The sequence below is a fragment of the Diabrotica virgifera genome, chromosome 6 (assembly GCF_917563875.1).
Source record: "Diabrotica virgifera virgifera chromosome 6, PGI_DIABVI_V3a".
In the NCBI taxonomy this organism is placed as follows: domain Eukaryota; kingdom Metazoa; phylum Arthropoda; class Insecta; order Coleoptera; family Chrysomelidae; genus Diabrotica; species Diabrotica virgifera.
In genome coordinates, this window is record NC_065448.1 from 163,828,173 (window position 1) to 163,848,596 (window position 20,424).

Here is a 20,424-nt window from a genome sequence, read left to right on the forward strand (position 1 = left end):
AGATTGCAAAATTTATTTTGCAAAATCTATTAAACCGATCTTAATGAAATTTACAGTATTGTTTTATCATATTATAAAGTTTTTCTGGGTGAAATATGAAGGTCCAAATTGTACTATAAATGGTTAAAAAACGTAAAATGCGAATACTTCTTTTTTTTATGGCATAAATGGTTGAAAAACGTAAAATGCGAATACTTCTTTTTTTATGGTTTTTTTGAAATTATAGCTATTTTGCAACAAGGGTGACAATTTTTAAAATTTTCAGTTAATCCTATATGGCAGGAAATTTAATTACAAAACTTTTATGTCGGAGCAACTTTTCTCGGAAATGAATACTTTTAAAGTTATAATCAAAAACCCAAGAAAAAAAATCGAATTTTTCCTTCATTTTTTGACATTTTGATTATTTAAACAATGTTCCGGATCTTTTTGAGTGGGAGGATAACTCAAATATTATTATATGAGTTATTTTCAAGCAATTTCTGCAAAAAATATGAGTCACCTCTCAACATCCAAATCCTAATATTTTTACAGATGCACCCTGGTCTATATTGATATTTCCATATTTAATGTGTTCGCTTTTATTTTAAATGTTTGCTGTTAGTCATATTACTGAAAGTAAGTAATCTCCCTGTTAGATTTTCGAGTTAATATCAACTTTCTTATCTAACTAAACTGTTTAAGACAAATTTAAAAAATACTACCATAGAAAAACTCTAAATAATTATTTTGTATTGCAGGTATAGTTCCACAATGGTTGGAGAGAGTCTCATTATTTATTTAACCTACATATTTCTAATACTACAGTCGCCGTTAGTTAATTGCAAAATTTTTTACAAAGTTATGGTAGAAGAAGATATTATTCGCATACACTCAAAATCATGCACAGATGAAACTGCTGTCTTGCCGACTGTGTGCAAAAAAGATCTGACGTACATAGGAGATGCCTCATGTACATTTAAAGAACTAAATGGTACTGGGAGATTTATTCTGAAGGATGCTGTTGTAAACTTAACAACTAAATCAAATTTTACTTATTTCTATTGGTACATACATAAAAAATGGCATTTTTTGAAAATAAGTTTATTTAATGGCAGTTGTAATGTCTGGGTTATAGAACAGCAACTTAAAACTTCTGAAGCAAAAGTATGTCTTGACAAATTAAGTCAGAACGTAGTAAATGAGCAGTTTCCTCAAAAAAATATTTCAAGTGAAAAAGAAAGACATAGAGATCGTTATAGAATTATGGTAGACAATGAAAATATTCTCACACACTTAATTACATGTAAAGATAAAACTTCCGTGATACCGTCTATGTGCAAAAAAGATCTCACGTACATAGCAGATGATTCTTGTCCATTTAAAGAACTAAACGATGTCTCGAAATTTACTCTAAAAGACGGTTTTGTAAACTTAATAACCAAATTAAATTTTACGTATTTATATTGGTATATGTTTAAAAAATGGTATTTTTTTAAAACCAACTTATTTAATTCAAGTTGTAATGTATGGGTCATAGATCAGCCACTGAAAACCTCCTATGCAAAGATGTGTCTCGATAAATTAAGTGAGAACCAAAGAGATGAGCAGTTACCTCGAAAAAATATTCCAAATAAAAAAGAAATACATAGAGACCGTTATAAAATTATGATAGACAAGGAAAATATACTCATACATTCACTATCGTGTAAATATAAATCTACGATACCGTCTGTGTGCAAAAAAGATCTTAAGTATTTAGGAGATGCTTCATGCCCATTTAATGAACTAAACGGTATTCAAAACTTTACTCTAAAAGACGATATTGTACACTCGACAACTAAATCAAATTTTACGTACTTATATTGGTATATAAATAAAAACTGGTATTTTTTGAAAACTGGTTTATTTAATTCAAGTTGTAATATCTGGGTTATCGAACAGCAACTTAAATCATCTGAAGTAGAGTTGTGCCTGGATCAATTAAGTGAGAACCTAAGAGATGAACAGTTTTCTCAAAAAAAGATTTCAAATGAAAAAGACATACATAGAGACCAGTATAAAATTATGATAGACAAGGAAAATATACTCATACATTCACTATCGTGTAAATATAAATCTACGATACCGTCTGTGTGCAAAAAAGATCTTAAGTATTTAGGAGATGCTTCATGCCCATTTAATGAACTAAACGGTATTCAAAACTTTACTCTAAAAGACGATATTGTACACTCGACAACTAAATCAAATTTTACGTACTTATATTGGTATATAAATAAAAACTGGTATTTTTTGAAAACTGGTTTATTTAATTCAAGTTGTAATATCTGGGTTATCGAACAGCAACTTAAATCATCTGAAGTAGAGTTGTGCCTCGATAAATTAAGTGAGAACCTTGAGCAGATTTCTCCAGATGAGCAGGTCTCTCCAAAAAATATTTCAAATGAAGGAGAGGTACATAGAGATGATGCAAACACTGAAGGGTCATCTGTTAGTAAATTGATTTATACAAAGACAACAGCAAAGAACAATTTAGTTAGTTCTACCAGTGCACCACGAAGTATAAAGGAAACTACAGATAAAAACTGGCTTAAAGGAGTAATAATTTTGACAGTGGTTACATTATTATTTTTGGTACTATTTTTGTTAGTATTATGCACTTTAACTATTTGTTTGGGATATGCCATTTGGAAAAGAAATATTGGTATGGATCACAAAATTACCTCTGGGAACGACAACCTCTTATGCGAGGAACACAACTATTTACAGCTAATACTTCACCTTAAAATGTTGAATGAATGAATGAAAATGATGAATAAATAATTTTTTAAAAGTAAGTCCATCTTTGAAAATGCAACACTGTCAACAAGTGTTTAGTTTTTAACGTGTGTGCCTAATAGACCATATGTTGCAAAAATGAACTTTATCTGAAATGAAGATAGGAGAGCACCCGCTCTCACCCTATCAGTGTGTTCTCAACCGAGATCAAGGCAACATCTCGTTGCCCCACTCAAGTGTCTCAGTACAGGATCTCAGCAAAACACCGTTACCAGACTCGACACTCAAAAGTGTAAGGTGTTCTCCAGTACGAGATCCGAGCAACACACCGTTGCAGTCGGGTTCGCCTATTATCAGTGAAAAGTGTGCTTAGTGCTCCAGTACGAGGTATTTGGAATACGCTCGTTTGCTCCCTCAAAAGATTTCGCCAAGGAATCATCACACCTGTTCCCAAGCTTAGTTGGATCTACGTTGCTTTCAACCACACCGTTGCCACATCGCCTGCTCAGCCTGGAGAGTGGTGGAATTTTGAAAAGACAATATAGTGCGTACACGGACGTCAGACTGAAATACTCATGGTAGCTTGTAAGTACTCATTCTAGTTATATGTAGGAGTTTTCTCTCGATCGACACTAGTGTTGCATCAATTTTGTTTAAGTGTTTTGCTCTCTCTCTCTCTCTCTCTCTCTTCTCTTGATCAACATTGGTGTTGCATCTAACCGTTTTGTTTGTATGTTTTGTTTTCTCCTTCTCTTAGGTCTGTTTTGTGTTATATTTGTATATATCTCCTCTCAATAAATAGTTAGTACTCGTTAATGAAAGCTCCGTTAAACCTTAGTGTTTAAACATCCCTTTCCCACCCTCTTTATTACAGTTACAGATAGATATCCTCATTATATTGTATTTAGAACCAGCACCTTTAGTAGTACAGCCTCTCTCTCTCTCTTTGTCTAGGACGATCTTAATGACGTCCTATTGTCTTGTTGGGATCAGTGTTGCCAATCGGCAGATCTTTTTGAGAGTTGTCGTATCTTCTTCGTATCTTTATATAAATCGGATATTTGCGTATATTTTTCAGTGCATCTACCAATCTACGACAACAGACTAATAACAAAAATAAGCTTAAAAAAATCCGTTTGTCATTCATATATTCCCAACAATACATTAATTTTCTTTGGTTCCACCCAAATTTCTATAAATAGCCTATATTTATATTGGATGCATGTTAGCGACACCCGATATTTTTCATGGTAATTATCTAAGTGAGGACAGATAAGAAGGGACAAAAGGGACCTGTGCGAATTGTCTTGTTTATAATTTGAATGCACAAATGTTTCCACTTAAGGTGGTATGACACAATGTTAAAATTTATATAATTTTAGGTACAGTTACCGCCACTATTTCAAAACCAATTTTCAACTTGTGGGTATGTACGTGAACTGTAAACTTTCTAGTTTAATAGTATCTAGTTAAAATTTCAAAAAAAAGCAGTAATTTTTTTTATAACTGTACTTAAAGGAACCCATGTCATAACTTACTTGGTATCCAGCCCTAAAAATTGGATATATGTAATAATTTTTGAACTTCTGTACAAAATAACTACCATAAATAATTAACTATGCAATAAGCTTTATTTTAAGCAAACGTTCATTATTCATACTGCCATAATTTTTAAATTAACTGTACCTAAAGATAAAAATTATACTTATAAGCTGCAATCTAGGGATTTTGTTGATATAACCCTAACAAGTTGGCATTGTTCTAGTGATAAATTAGTTCGGCTATCACTTAATAGATGAGAAACTGAGTTCACGTGTCATTTAGTAGATGGCAGCAGTGATGTATTAAATGGAGACAAAGGCGCGTTTTCCAAATGTTAAAAAAATCTGCAAAACATTGAAAACGAGTTTTGTAACCATGGAAATATGAATCACGTGGTTTTGTTTAGAAAAGTGTCCCCTCCCCCTGCCAGTAAACATTTTGGACTTTGTTTGTGTTTCAATCATGATATTGTGACCTCTCTGTGGCTCAGTGGCGTGGTAAGAACGCCTACCTTTGGACCTAAAGGTCGTGAGTTCGAATCTCACCTTGGTGGAGAATTTCTCATTTCTTAAAAATTAATAAATGAAAATAGTTTCTGTCCTTGTGGGATCGGTACTCACCGGAGGGACCGCAGAAGTTCGGATACAATTAGCGTTTCTTTGCAAAAACAATAAGGTGACCAACTGTACTCATTTACGGAGTTTTGTACTCTTTTTTTCGTTAACTGTACTCTTTTCAAACCTTTATTCTGAAAGTACTCATTTGTATAATTTTATACTCATTGTGAATGGATAGAAAGGCTAGTGAACTTTAGAGCATTAAATTGTTTCAAATGGACCCTTCTAAAACAGTAAATTTGCCTCGCACCATTTGCCTCGCACCATTTGCCTCGCACCATTTTCCTCGCATCATTCGCCCCGCACCATTTGCCTCGCACCATTTGCCTCGCACCATTTGCCTCGCACCATTTGCCTCACACCATTTACCTCGCACCATTTGCCTCGCACCATTTGCCTCGCACCATTCGCCCCGCACCATTCGCCACGCACCATTTGCCTCGCACCATTTGCCTCGCACCATTTGCCTCGCACCATTTGCTTCGCACCATTTACCTCGCACCATTCGCCTCGCAATATTTGCCTCGCACCATTCGCCTCGCACCATTCGCCTCGCACCATTTGCCTCGCACCATTTGCCTCGCACCAGTTGCCTCGCACCATTTACCTCGCACCATTTACCTCGCACCATTTGCCTCGCACCATTTGCCTCGCACCATTTGCCTCGCACCATTTGCCTCGCACCAGTTGCCTCGCACCATTTACCTCGCACCATTTGCCTCGCACCATTCGCCTTACACCATTCGCCACGCACCATTTGTCTCGCACCCTTTGCCTCGCACCATTTGTTCGCACCAGTTGCCTCGAACCATTTACCTCGCACCATTTGCCTCGCACCATTCGCCCCGCACCATTCGCCACGCACCATTCGTCTCGCACCCTTTGCCTCGCACCATTTGCCTCGCACCATTTGCTTCGCACCATTTACCTCGCACCATTCGCCTCGCACTATTCGCCCCGCACCATTCGCCCCGCACCATTTGCCTCGCACCATTTGCCTCGCACCATTTGCCTCGCACCATTTACTTCGCACCATTTACCTAGCACCATTCGCCTCGCACCATTTGCCTCGCATCATTTGCCCCGCACCATTCGCCTCGCACCATTCGCCTCGCACCATTTGCCTCGCACCATTTGCCTCGCACCAGTTGCCTCGCACCAGTTGCCTCGCACCATTTGCCTCGCACCATTTACCTCGCACCATTTGCCTCGCACCATTTACCTCGCACCATTTGCCTAGCACCATTTGCCTCGCACCATTCGCCCCGCACCATTCGCCACGCACCATTTGCTTCGCACCATTTACCTCGCACCATTCGCCGCCTCGCACCATTTGCCTCACACCATTCGCCTCGGAGCCATTTGCCTCGCACCATTTGCCTCGCACCAGTTGCCTCGCACCATTCGTTCGTATTTCAATCAGAGAAATAGAGACTTTTCATTGTGTCGTTATATAAAGTAAATAATTGCACGAATTAAGTGAGAAAAAACTATTATTTAGTAGATAGCAAAAACTCATACCATAAACATTAGGATTAATTATTTTTGGCCCAGAAACAGATTTAGTATTAGGATTAATTATTTTTGCCCAGAAATAGATTTAGTATTAGGATTTAAATTTTTCTGTAGGTCTAGGGGATTAACATATTTTCAATACTTGCAAAGTGTACTCTTTTTGAACAAAAAATAGTTGGTCACCTTAAAAAACAATGACTTCGACTTTGCTAAGTAACAAGACATTTACACAATACACACACACTACACATTACACTCATATGTGTACCTTGGAAAAGTCGTTAACTCCAAATAGGATCAAACAACCGAAATACGATCTAGAATTGAAAAGGCCAGAGCAACATTTATGACAACATGAGAAATATATTCATCAAATTCGATATATCTATCCCACTAAAAATACGGCTGCTAAAATGATATCTTTCCGGTCTTGCTATATGGAGCAGAGGCCTGGACAGTAACGGAAACATTGATGAAAAAGCTAGAGGAATTCGAAATGTGGGTGTACCGACCTATCCTCAAAATATCCTGGACGACTCACACTACCAACGTAGAGGTATTGCGCCGAGGGGAAAACAAAAATGAGAAATCTCTTTCACAATAATTAAGAAACGGAAACCTGAATACCTCGATCATATTATGAGACATGATAAATATCGTATACTGCCACTGACAATACAGAGTAAAATAGAGAGCAAACGTGGACCCAGAAGAAGAAGACACTCATTACTTCAAAACTTACACCAATGGTTTGGACTAACGTGCCAATGTCTGTAACGGACGAAGCACATGAATAAGAAGAAGAATAATTTAAAATGAAGTATACTTCTTCTTCTCACGGTGCTTATTCGTTCCGGATGTTGGCGTTCAGCATGGCTATCCTAACTTTGCTTGCTGCTATTCGGAATAGTCTGTTTGTCGATGTATTGAACCAGTTTCTCAGATTATGAAGCCAAGATATTCTTCTTTTCCCTGGTCCTCTCTTCCCAATACCTTGCCCTGAAGAATGAGTAGCGGCAATCTCTATTCATTCCTCATAACATGGCCAAGATATTCTACTTTGCGCTCTTTGATAATAATGTGTGTTAATAATCTAGCATTCCTTGCCCATTGCACATTCTACGTAAGACCTCAACATTAGTCACACGACTCATCCACGAAATTCTTAAAATGCGACTAAAATGTGAAATTTTCCGAGGAAAAAACTTCCCCTGTTGAAAAAACATTCAATATGAAAAAAGTTATTGTAGTGACGCTGTTTTTCAATTGACTTACGTATTTTACATTTATTAAAAATACTAATTTTATACTCGATTTTCATTCTGAGAATTAGCATAATTCTTTTTTGGTCATTTAGATAGGCACTTGTATTTCAAATAATTGCAAATTTCTTTAGTTTGAAATAAATCTTTTTGAGCAGGTAAAGAACTACGAATTGCCGTCTGTAAATATAATATTAAATAATAACTATTTCCAAATGAATGAATGTTTAGTATCTATTAATCTATTAATGAGAATTTACCCTAGGCAGGTAAAGAAAGGATTAAAAACTGTCGTCTGTAAATACAAAGTACGATTGAGAGCGAGCTGTGCCGAGCTTAAGTTGCAATACGTGGCATCAATGCTGTGTCGTTCAGAGAACTAAATTTAATAATAAAATATATGTACGTGCTGCCATCTATTCAAAGAATTGTTAAACGTTAGTTTACAAATTCGCCACCTATTTTGACCATAGCGTGCTAATACCCCATTAAGGCATACTGATCTAATTCACATTTTAAAAACAGGGATTCTACCGTCCGATTTTATTTATGGGTTTTTAGTCTTTAAACTTGTGAGATCTGCTGCACGATTTAGTTTTATGTTTATTGTATGTAGTGCAGTGCTTAAGTAAAGGTCTGTTGAAATAAGTTTTGGTTTGTGAAAATACTTTTTTATAATGGATAAATGGTAAAATTAAAAAATGAAGCTAATATATATTTGTTTCCTAATTTAAAAAAAAGTATTTTCATTGCTATTACTTCTACCATTTTCAAACGCTAATGTCAACGGTGTAACCAGGAAAATCCTAAGGGCGGGGGGTTACAACTACATACTGGAGGGTTTCTAGGGGATATGAAATAGTAATGGTGTTAAGCGTATACCTAGGGCTCAAAGTACATCCCAATGGGGGGAAAATCCCCAAAACCCCATAGTTACGCCACTGGCTAGTGTAGAAAGGGTTTTCAATAATATATTCAGTACAAATACATCAACAATTAGGGCTGTATTGGCAACTAAAGATGGTGTCGGTAATACTGGCTGTGTAAAATGTACACCTTCAAAAAAAATTATACAATGTAACGTATCTATGGCAAAATAAAAAAATAAGACTTTTGTGATTTATTATATTATGTTTTTTTGTGGTGTTTTGCATAACGTACATACATGTTTAGGTCAGTTATGTTTCTACTGTTTTAGTTGTAATAAATCTTTAGTTGCGAAAAGAGCGTAAGGGCAAAATAATTTTTAAACGCATTCATTTTTTTAGAATCCTGAGAAACCTAACAAATATTTTTGAAAAATGTAAACGCAGAATGAAAGATTTCATTATTACCGAGGGCCAAAAGTCCATTAGAATAAACAAAAAGGTTTTTTTGAATGGAATATTTGAAATTAAAAATCACACTCAATTTTCTCTTTTTTTTTTCACCGCTGTAACTTATTACAATCAAAATTATAAAAATCTTCAGGGACTTTCGGCCCTCGGTAATAATGTCTTGTAATATTTCATTCTGCGTTTATATTTTTCAAAAATAATTATTAGTTTTCTCGGGACTCGAAAAACCATTGACCAGCAATTTTTCGCCTACGCTCTAATGTAGTTGTAGTTTTTTTGTATTGATTTATATATTTTGTATTGATTCTAGTACCTAGTTTTAGATAGTTTTAAAAAAGATCCAAATACTGAAATATTTAGATAATTTAACACTTACAATAATACAAAATACGTACAATATAATAATTGTAGGTAATTACATGAATTAATAAGCTAGGATTCGAGATTTCAATCTATAAACGAAAATTTTTAAAATAAACGGTAAAACAGAAAATCCAGCAGATTAAAAATAATTATTCTGTAATAAGTAGTCTGATTAAAGAATAACATTGGCAATAGTGATTTTAATTACAGAATAATTTTTAAAGGTAGCGTATCCAACGTTGTAACCAGGATGATCCTAAGGGGGGGCTACTAGTACTGGATGGTCTCTGGGAGGTATGGAATAGTAATGGTGTTAAGCGTAGCGAGCTCAAGGTACATCCAAATGGGGGGGTTATAACTTTCAACCCTTACGCCTATGAGCGTATCTTTTCGTGACAAATCGGATATTTTTCGAGCGGATAATCTAGAGAAATGCGGTTGGCAACACTGGTTGGGATAGCTATTATCTCAACATATACATACTTCATAAAAAAAAAAGTTATATAGAAATCTAAAAACCAAACAATAAAACGATTAAAAAGGAAAATAGATAAAGAAAAAAAGAGAAAGTGAAAACAAACTTAAGTATATATTTTTAAGATATACAGTAAAACCCCGATTATCCGTGAGCGGATTATCCGAGCTGCGGATTATCCGTGCTATGGTAGGGGAGCAAAATATGCTAAATGTGCAGTCACTCGAGCGCTTTAAGGACCTATTGGGTTGTGAAGAGTAGGTCCTAAAACCAAAATAAGTTAAGTAAAGTTTTCCATTTTAGTGGGCGCTTGCCATTTTTTTAATTTAATTTTCCATTTCCAACAATCGTTTTTTCCTATTATAACGCCATCTATCCATAATTTGAAAAAATGTTCCGAATAAAAGTTACTTATTTTTACGTAAGGAATCCAAATCGGCAATAAAAATTGAGGGCTCCTATTTAAGATTTTAAAGTAACCCCCCACCCCACATCCATGGGGGGTCGTGTTTGGTGCCATTCGATAGATTTTTCAAAAATATTGAATAATAGACCGGGCAGTATCATCGCCCCCGCTACCGAAATTATTCCGAACTTACTCAAAAGGAGGTCCTTATAACATATCCACAGGGTGCCGGGCGGTGCCGTGGTCGAAAAATTGTTTAAAAAATTTTTTAAAACAAATTCACAAAAATAATTTTTTCATTTCGAACAAAATTTTTTTAGATAAATTGGCTTATTCTGAGCAAAAAAGGTCTCTTGTTATTTTTTTTTTCTAAAATTGATTGTTGTCGAGTTATATGCGATAAAAAATTTGAAAAATGCGAAAATGGCCATTTTCAAGGCTTAGTAACTCGATTAAACATTATTATTATTATGAAATTCAAAAAGTCACCAAATCAAGTTTCAAATCCCTTCTTCCAGGTCCTGAAGAGATTTTTGTCATTATTTAATTAGAAAGCTGTTATTTTTAATTATTAACAATTAGCGCTATAGTCCAGGATTTATCGTCGCCCCCGTTAGTGAAATTATTCCGATTCCATTTTGCAGAAACTTACTCAAAACGAGGTCCTTATAACATATCCACAGGGTGCCGGGCGGTGACGTGGTCGAAAAATTGTTTAAACAATTTTTTTTTGAACAAATTCACAAAAATAATTTTTTCACTTCAAACAAATTTTTTTTAGATAATTTGGGACATTCTGAGCAAAAAATGTCTCTTGTGATTTTTTTCTAAAATTGATTGTTGTCGAATTATACGCAATTTATAATTTGAAAAATGCAAAAATGGCCATATGACTCGACAACAATCAATTTTAGAGAAAAATCACAAGAGATCTTTTTTGCTCAGAATAACCCAAATTATCTAAAAAAAATCGTTCGCAAAAAAAATATTTTAGTGAATTTGTTTAAAAAAAATTGTTTAAACAATTTTTGGACCACGGTACCGCCCGGCACCCTGTGGATATGTTATAAGGACCTCGTTTTGAGTAAGATTCTGCAAAAAATGGAATCGGAATAATTTCACTAACGGGGGCGACGATAAATCCTGGACTATAGCGCTAATTGTTAATAATTACAAATAACAGCTTTCTAATAAAATAATGACAAAAAGCTCTTCAGGACCTGGAAGAAGGGATTTGAGCTTGATTTGGTGACTTTTTGAATTTCATAATAATAATGTTTAATCGAGTTATTAAGCCTTGAAAATGGCCATTTTCGCATTTTTCAAATTTATAATCGCATATAACTCGACAACAATCAATTTTAGAAAAAAATGACAAGAGACCTTTTTTGCTCAGAATAATCCAATTTAACTAAAAAAATTTTGTTCGATATGAAAAAATTATTTTTGTGAATTTGTTTAAAAAAAATTGTTTAAACAATTTTTCGACCACGGCACCGCCCGGCACCCTGTGGATATGTTATAGGGACCTCTTTTTGAGTAAGTTTGTGCAAAAAAATCGAATCGGAATAATTTCGCTAGCGGGGGCGACGATACTGCCCGGTCTATAAGTGTATTTTACAGTTTTTCGATCTGATTTTCATTTCGCGAAATATCGCGGGATTCGTATTTAAAATATAAAATTTACCCCCCACCCCTCTCCGTCGGAAGTCGTGTTTGGTATCATTTGATAGATTTAAAAAAAATATTGGTCACGTATTTTTTAGTTTTTCGATATGTCATTCGTTTCGCGAAATATTCGCTTTTTTCTTGTGAAACTTTGGGACTCACTCATTTCCTTACGCCCGGCTCAAATCGTCAGATTTTTTAAATATACACTCTTTTGCATGTACTTAACTTACCTTATCTTAATCTGACAATTTCGAGTTTTTTTAAGTATAGATTTTTTTTCGGTCCCCCTTAACGAACTCCCCTGTGCTAAGAGCCAATATATGGTAGAGGTACATCTGCATGGTACCAGGTTTCTCCCTATATGCTAATCTGACGCGCTCGAGTAACTGCAAAAATCCCCGCTTGGGCTCCCCTACCACTATGATTTTCCATTACCTACTCAAATTGAATTTTTAAGGTTTTATTGATATAGCGTCACCGTAAATCACTCATCGGAAACTCTATACAACGTGAGGGGAGCAAATAATTCAATATCGATAGCAATAGTGCTCGGGGGAACCCAGTGGTAAATGTAAGAGTAAAGGATCCCCCAAACCGACGCGAAAGTTTTGCGACGCGAATTTTCCGTAGCGGAACATTCGCAGGCGAAGCGGTAGCGGACAAGGGTTCCCCATATTGACGCGGAAGCCGACGCGACTATTCGCCATACAAATGTGAACAGACTATATTTTTAAATCGGCCAACAGGTTTAGGAAATACAAGACATCAAAAATGACCAAATTTTTAAGTGGGCGTAATCTCTATGCACGCAAATTTATAATAATATTATAATATATAATGAAAACTTATCATTTTCTCCTAATTCTGACCCTATACTATTCCAGACTTTATCCTTTTTTCTTTTTTCTTATATTTTTATAATCTTCGTCCGTTAAATCATATATTATAGGATATTGTTTAACAATTTCAATGAGTTTTTCTGTAACACCCATTTTAAAACACGCGAAACTACAACGGTAGCGGAAAAAACCGTGCATGCAGCGTTTCATGAAAGGAACGCTGTTCTGCCGCGACCGTTGCGGATTCCGCGCAAAGTGGTCTGAACACGTTCATAATCCGCCGTGCCTATCGATTCGCCGCGATACCGCGTAGGTTGCGGTTGCGAAAGTTTCGCGTTGGTTTGGGGGATCCTAAATGCTTTAACAATTGAACAGACCGAGATTTTAAACAGAAGTGGAAAAGTGAAACCGTCGCATCGTTATTACGAATCTGTGAAGTTTTCAAGCAAACAATACACAACTCTACGAAATTCCGAATCATAAGTCTGATTCCTTTAAAAACATATCTGCAAGGAAATCGTTGAAAGGATAACTTTTCAACCACTCGATGAATCACATTCCTACCAAGTGGTTTCTGCAGATAAGACCGGAGGGCATAAAAATCTATACGCAAATATGTGCTAAGCAAGTGGAGATGTTTAATGAACGCTTGAAAATAAAAGAACTTTTCAAATTATTTCATTTAAAAAAAAAATGAAAAAAAAATGAATATGAAAAAAATGAAGAACATAGAGAAATGAGAAGAAGATTAGAAAGAATTGAAATAAAAGATATATTACAAAATGAAGAATATTTTGGAATATTAAACAATCTAACAGAAATAATATCTAAAAAACAACAAGAAATCTATAATAATAGAAGAAGACAACAAATAATCCAACCCTGATGAAGTTGAGTAAGATAAAGTTAAAATAAATAAAATAAAATATAAATTCAAAAATAGATATTTACAATTATAATAATAATAATAAATCAATATAAAATATATAAATAAAAATAATAATTCAATAAATAATTCATTAAATTAAAAAAAAAAGACTACCAACTCTCTTCTGAAAATAGAGGGACTGTCTTTATAACTTAGAAGGGAGTTGATAGTACCAAAAATATTTTTTTGCACGATTGATCATTTTTGACTGTTTACAGTGACAGATTTTACGTCAGTAGGTGACATTTACTAGCAACTCGACGGTACGTAATCCAACTCGACGATAAATACTCCAACTCGACGGTAAGTAATTCACTTACTGTCGAGTTAAAAATCTCTTAATTTTAATTTATTTTTTGAAAGAATAAAGAAAACTAACGAATTATTTATTAATATTGAAACTTATGGTACAATTTGTTAAATTATTTAATGAAATCCCACTTGTTTGGGCTGTGGTTTCACTTCTAACTGAAACTCCTGCAGAATCGCATACATTAGTAGTATCCAACATTTTTTCTCTTCAAATACGCGATCAAAGTTGAAAACTTGGAAATATCAATGCCATCATAAAGAAAAACGGTGGATTTAATCATTAAATATTCTGCCCAGAGGCTTCCAGGAGCTTTCAACTGCATATGTCTTTGAACGAAATATGCCAATAGAGTCTTTTCTTCGATTCTTAAATTCTTGTCTTCGCACCATTTTTTAAAACTTTGGTAGGTATTTTGATAACGGATTTTGGATTTTTCGGGAATAATTGCGGAACATCCTTCTTCCCAAGCCCGTTCAATTTCTTCAAATTCACTTTCGCTCATATTTTAATTTATAATAATCAAAATTGTACTTAAAATTATTGACAACTAAATAAAAACTCAATTCTCCATTGTTGTTATGCACCCTAGTTACTACCTAACAATCAAAGTATCTATCTTGATAAAATGAATGAAAGTAGTCAATATGACGAAAATGTTTAATTTTATAATTTATAATGGTATCAATCGTGCAAAAAACGTTATAAGCATGTCGAACGTTAAGGGTAACCGATCTCAGACAATAATTGGAGTCGTCGCTCCGCTCCTCCTCCAAACAATTGTCTTCGTTCGGTATAAAACCCTTACCGTTCTCCATACTTAATATACTATAACGAATGTATATTGTTTATTTAAATTTGTTAAATGTATTTAGTCCAGAAAGCCACTGCGCATTCGCTAGGAAAAATATTCTAATTCAGATTTTTTGCACAATCTTACTCAAAAAGGACTCCTTTTAACAAATTTGCATGTTGCCAGGACCAAAAGGTGGTCAAAAATTTTTTAAACGTTTTTTTTTTTGTTTTTTTCCTAAAATTATTTTTTTTGCATGGAAAAAAGTTTTTTTAGGTTTTTTGGATCATTCCAAACAAAAAAGGTCTTTAGTAACTTTTCTCTAAAAATGATAGTTTTTGACATATAAGCGATTAAAAATTGAAAAATTGCGAAATCGGCCATTTTTAACCCTCAAAAACTATGTGAAAAACTGAAAATTTGAATGTTGCCAAGGTAGGCAGATATTCTTTAAACATCGATTGATGAAATCCCTAAGAGTTTTTTGCAATACAATATTCAAAACTCCTATTTTTTTTAATTGCTAATCAAGCGTGCTCGACACTATTTTCCACCGACAGTATGGTGCAAATGAAAGGAATAAATTCGTTATTTCGTAAACCGGCGACTTTAAGGAAAAATCCCGAAACAGGTCGATTTTTATTTTTAAGTTATGATATTGTGGCATATATGGTATACTAGTGACGTCATCCGCCTGGGCGTGATGACGTAATCGATGATTTTTTTTAAATGAGAATAGGGATCGTTTGGTAGCTCATTTGAAAGGTTCTTCAATTCTCTATTCAGTAATGTAGACATTTACATAATTATTTATACAGGGTGTCCTTCTACTTCTTTTTTTGTCAAATAATTTAATTTAATAAAATTTTTTTGGACACCCTGTATAAATAATTATGTAAATGTTTATATTACTGAATAGAGAATTGAAGAACCTTTCAAATGAGCTAGCACACGACACCTATTCTCATTTAAAAAAATCATCGACTACGTCATCACGTCCAGATGGATGACGTCACTAGTATATCATATATGCCACAATATCATAACTTAAAAATAAAAATCGACCTGTTTCGGGATTTTTCCTTAAAGTCGCCGGTTTACGAAATAACGAATTTATTCCTTTCATTTGCACCATACTGTCGGTGGAAAATAGTGTCGCGCACGCTTGATTAGCAATTAAAAAACAAAGAAGTTTTGAATATTGTATTGCAAAAAACTCTTAGGGATTTCATCAATCGATGTTTAAAGAATATCTACCTACCTTGGCAACATTCAAATTTTCAGGTTTTCACATAGTTTTTGAGTCATCACATCATTTTTAGAGAAAAGTCACTAAAGACCTTTTCTGTTTGGAATGATCCAAAAAACCTAAAAAAACTTTTTTCCATGCAAAAAAAAATAATTTTAGGAAAAAAACAAAAAAAAAACGTTTAAAAAATTTTTGACCACCTTTTGGTCCTGGCAACATGCAAATTTGTTAAAAGGAGTCCTTTTTGAGTAAGATTGTGCAAAAAATCCGAATTAGAATATTTTCCCTAGCGGTTGCGCAGTGGCTTTCTGGACTAATTTGTTAAATGTAATTAATAGATTATGGTAAATTAATTAGTACATTGTAAAAATAGATTAAGTAGTTTATAGTAAAAAATGTAAAAATATAAAAAAAATATCTGTAATCCCATCAGGAAAAAACGACCTGGATTAGTCACTAGAGGCCAGGTCATATGTATAAACAATAAATAATAAAAATAATAATAAAAATAATAATAATAAATTTCAAAATGAGAGTTAAGACGAAAATAAAAATGATGCCACGGTATCATTCAAAAGAGTAACTAATTAAGTGGGTGAGGAAGCTTCCAATATTCTAATATAATTGAGCAACGAGAAACTTTGGACCTTGTCGATATTTTGAACTTGCACAGAATACGTCAGAAGATTGAGCTATGAGTTAGTTTAAATTTACGAGATTTACTTTTTCATCAGATTTAAAGAGAAAATGCGAAAACGGCGGGTTCGTTGGAATAGCTATTTGTATAACAAGGGAGGAAAGTGCTACTTTTCCTCCCGAGAATGAAGTCAAGGGAGGAAAAGGCACTTTACTCCCATGTTATACATATGGTTTTTCCACCTTCCTCAAATAACAAGTCATTTTTTCATTTTTACTTAATTTATTTATGTAACTAACCAACAAAATGTATTAAAACTAAAACTAACAAGTAGGTACAGTATAACTGTCAACTGTCAAATTTAAGTCAAATTATTAATGTAAACATTGTTAAATCAAAATAAAAATTTACTGTTTTTTACCATTCTGCAAAATACAGGGTGTTTTATAAATAAACGTTAAAATGTATAGATACTTACGTAATAGAAAATAGATATTGTACAGGGCGTCAATTATATTTCATAAATGAAATCCCATGACGTCACTTTTACTTTTCCTCCCTAGGGAGGAAAAATATTTTCCTTCCTAGGGACGAAAAGTACAAGTTTGCTCCCTACAATCAGGTCCGGAAAAGTATACTTTCGGTAGAGGTAGGTGGAAAAAAATATTTCCATGAGTTTTTTTTGCATAATATCACATTCGTGAGACACCCCAGAATAAGGTTAAAGAAGTCGCCCACACGAGAAGTGGTCCAAATTTTTTTTAATCAAATTGCAAATATCAATATTTTTGGCCCAAACAAATTTTCTTTAAATTTTTCGGACCATTCCGGACAAAAAAGGTTTTTTGTGATTTTTCTCTAAAGTTGATCATGTTCGAGTTATAAGCAATCTAAAATTTGGAAAACGCGAAAATGGCCATATTTAAGACTTAATAAGTCGGTTAAAAATTAATATTTAGAAAGTCAGAAAGTGACTAAATCAAATTTAAAGCCCCCCTACATTATCCTGAAGAAATTTGTGTCATTATTTTATTACTAAGCTTTTTTTTTTTAATTATTAATAATGAGCGATAAGATCGTATTGACTCGGCTGTAAATGTGAGTGCGAGTGAGATGCGCCATTGGACTGCCTGAATGGCATCTCTTTCGCACTCATTATTGACGGCTGCCTAATGCGTGCATGGCGCTCGTTATTATAACTTAAAAATATCAACTTAGTAATCAAATAATGACAAAAATTTCTTCAGGATCTTGTAGGGGGGGATTTAAACTTTGATTTAGTCGCTTTCTGACTTTCATAGTAATAACTTTTTACCGAGTCTTAAGCCTTTCGCCATTTTTCGTTTTTTTTTTCAATCTTAAAATACTTTTACCTCGAAAACGATCATCTTTAGAGAAAAATTAAAAGAGACATGTTTTATCCAAAATTGTCCAAAAAACCTAAAAAACATTTCTCCGGGTCAAAAATATTGATTTTTGCAATTTGATTAAAAAAAATAGTTAAAAAAAATTTGGACCACTTTTTGCGTGGGCGACTTCTTGAATTTTATTCTGGAATGTCTCACGAATGTGATTATGCAAAAAAATCTTATGGGAATATTTTCTCAAAAGAACCCGCCGTTTTCGCCTTGTCTATTATAATATGTAGGTACTTATGTATGTATGATTTACAGATGTACAACATATAAAATAGTTATTTTTCTACGGCCGTTCTAAAAGAGCCACTTTCACGCACGCTTTTCGTTTCCGAAAGTTGCACTTTCCCGCACGGTGTGCGTGAAAGTAAATTTTCCTGCACGCCGTGCGGGAAAGTGCAACTTTCGGAAACGAAATGCGTGCGTGAAAGTTGCTCTTTTAGCACGGCGGTAGAAAAAATAAATGTTTGGATTATCTGTGCTTTTCAATTATCCGTTTATGATTCACATTGGTCCAAAAACATAACATTAACTTAAAGACTTAAAGACGTCGTGACGTTAATCATCCAATACGAAGAGTAGCTGAAGTGCAGATTCCTGGAAGGAGTAGGAGAGGAAGACCAAATAAGACTTGGGGGAGACAATTAGGCAAGACATGTTGTTAAAGGGAATTAATATTGATATGATCGAAATGGAGAAATGCAATTAGGGAAGTCGACCCCGCATAGGGATAAGGCAAAGAGAATGACGAGTGAAAACCTCCAGGATTTTGCAGAATGCTCACCAGGTGCCATTAAATGACTGTGCAATAATTTAGAGATTGATATGTAGTTTGCAAAATAACTTATGTTGTGATATGTCCTTTGATTTTTTATTGACTATGGTTTTATTTGTGTGTTTTATCTGTGTTATCTTTTAATGTCATATTGTAAATGATTATAATATGCTAAACAACCAAAATAGCATAATAGATGTTTCATTGTTTGAATCCATATATGACTAGGCCAATAATGAAAACGCAATCTTTGAACTATTTCTTTTTAAGGGAAGTTAAGCACAGTTTTTAAGGGAAGAAAAAGGGATGAAGACCACGTGTTCACATTTTCACGTTGATCTCGAAAACGATTGATTTTATTATTTTTTTGTATAAAACGGAAGAAAAATAAATTTTTTACAAGCTAAGCTTATTTTATTATAGAGTATAGTATTCCTCGTTATCACCTAAACAATACAACAAAGAGCGAAATCTGTAAGTCAACAATTTTTAATGCAGATCACTTTAAAAACTTTGATTACCTAAAACTTTGGCTAAAATATGCTAAAAACTCCATTAAAAGGTTTTAATGTCATAATTATAGCAACACAAGTGCCTTTTGTTGGATCCATTTTATTATATCTGACTCCGTAAAACAAAGACCACAATATAGCTACTGAAGAAAAGTAATGATAGTAATAATGATTGGGTAAGGTTGAAGAGTAATGATAATATGGAATGATATGAATTTCGGAAGTAATGTCATTACTGGTAATGTCATTATTAATGATCGTGTGGGGGCCGTAGGTATAAAAAATATTCGTGTCTATAGAGGAGTCATCTCTATTAGATATATAATTAATATAAAATTAGAAAACTTGCCCAATATTTCAAAAATTTATTAAATATACTAAACGAAGAGAATGAGGATTAAAGCCAATCAATACAGCTACCATATAAAGTAGGCCAAAACGACAATAAAGAATCACGTACCAAGTAAGAGACTGTAACTAACCCTCTAGCTCTAGCTAGTGTACTACTCCGCCTCAAGGCGGACCGCAAGAAAAGTTTCCAGACTTACTCTTTATGTATTTTATACCTGCAATACCCAAACCAGCCTCTGGACAAGATCGGAGAAGCATCCAGCTTTTAAAAATTTGGGCGATCAGACAGATTTTTACCTTATAATTTTCAGTTTATGTGATATTCGGTAGAGGTACTAAAAAAATTTGGGCACTAAAGGACTAAGTATAATAAAAACACTTGAAATACAACAAGGCACTGTAGAATGAAATAAGTAAGAATTTCCAAAAAACGAATAAACACAGAGACTAATACAAAAAGTATTACCCAAAGAAAATGGAGAGAATCGATAAAAAAGATCTGAAATTGTTTAAGGTACAAAATTGGAAAACCATAGTGCAGAATAGAGGGAAATGGAAGAAAACTATTGTTTACTTATATTGTACGCATATTATCCACAATATATACAAATATTTGAATAAACCAGTGGATATTAATGCACAAATTTCCCAGTTGTTTCTGTATATATGT

General features: G+C 34.0%; 3 protein-coding genes across 15 annotated transcripts in view; 1 reads left to right on the forward strand and 2 right to left on the reverse strand.

The window, feature by feature from the left end:
- The window catches only part of LOC126887006 (uncharacterized), a 28,829-nt gene extending 9,531 nt beyond the window's left edge, over nt 1-19,298 (forward strand). The window contains exon 2 of the mRNA XM_050654291.1: nt 741-19,298. Coding sequence (XP_050510248.1) covers nt 754-2,781 — 2,028 coding nt within the window. The 5' untranslated portion in view covers nt 741-753 and the 3' untranslated portion in view covers nt 2,782-19,298. The remainder of the gene's footprint in view (nt 1-740) is intronic.
- The window catches only part of LOC114328375 (uncharacterized), a 985,491-nt gene that overhangs the window by 956,710 nt on the left and 8,357 nt on the right, over nt 1-20,424 (reverse strand). The gene's annotated exons all lie outside the window — the stretch shown is intronic.
- Nucleotides 3,472-10,318, reverse strand: LOC126887008 (uncharacterized). 10 transcript variants are annotated; one of them, XM_050654294.1, is made up of 5 exons: nt 6,111-6,249; nt 5,733-5,928; nt 5,538-5,593; nt 5,286-5,495; nt 3,472-5,243 (listed from the first exon to the last, which is right to left on the reverse strand). In XM_050654294.1, the coding sequence occupies exons 1-5, from the start codon at nt 6,247-6,249 to the stop codon at nt 5,128-5,130; spliced, it is 717 nt and encodes a 238-aa protein (XP_050510251.1). In that variant the 3' UTR covers nt 3,472-5,127. The 10 variants fall into 10 exon arrangements, with proteins under 10 accessions (XP_050510251.1, XP_050510254.1, XP_050510258.1 ...); XM_050654297.1 differs by having other exon boundaries at nt 3,472-5,495; nt 5,538-5,621; nt 6,111-10,318; XM_050654301.1 differs by having other exon boundaries at nt 3,472-5,383; nt 5,538-5,579.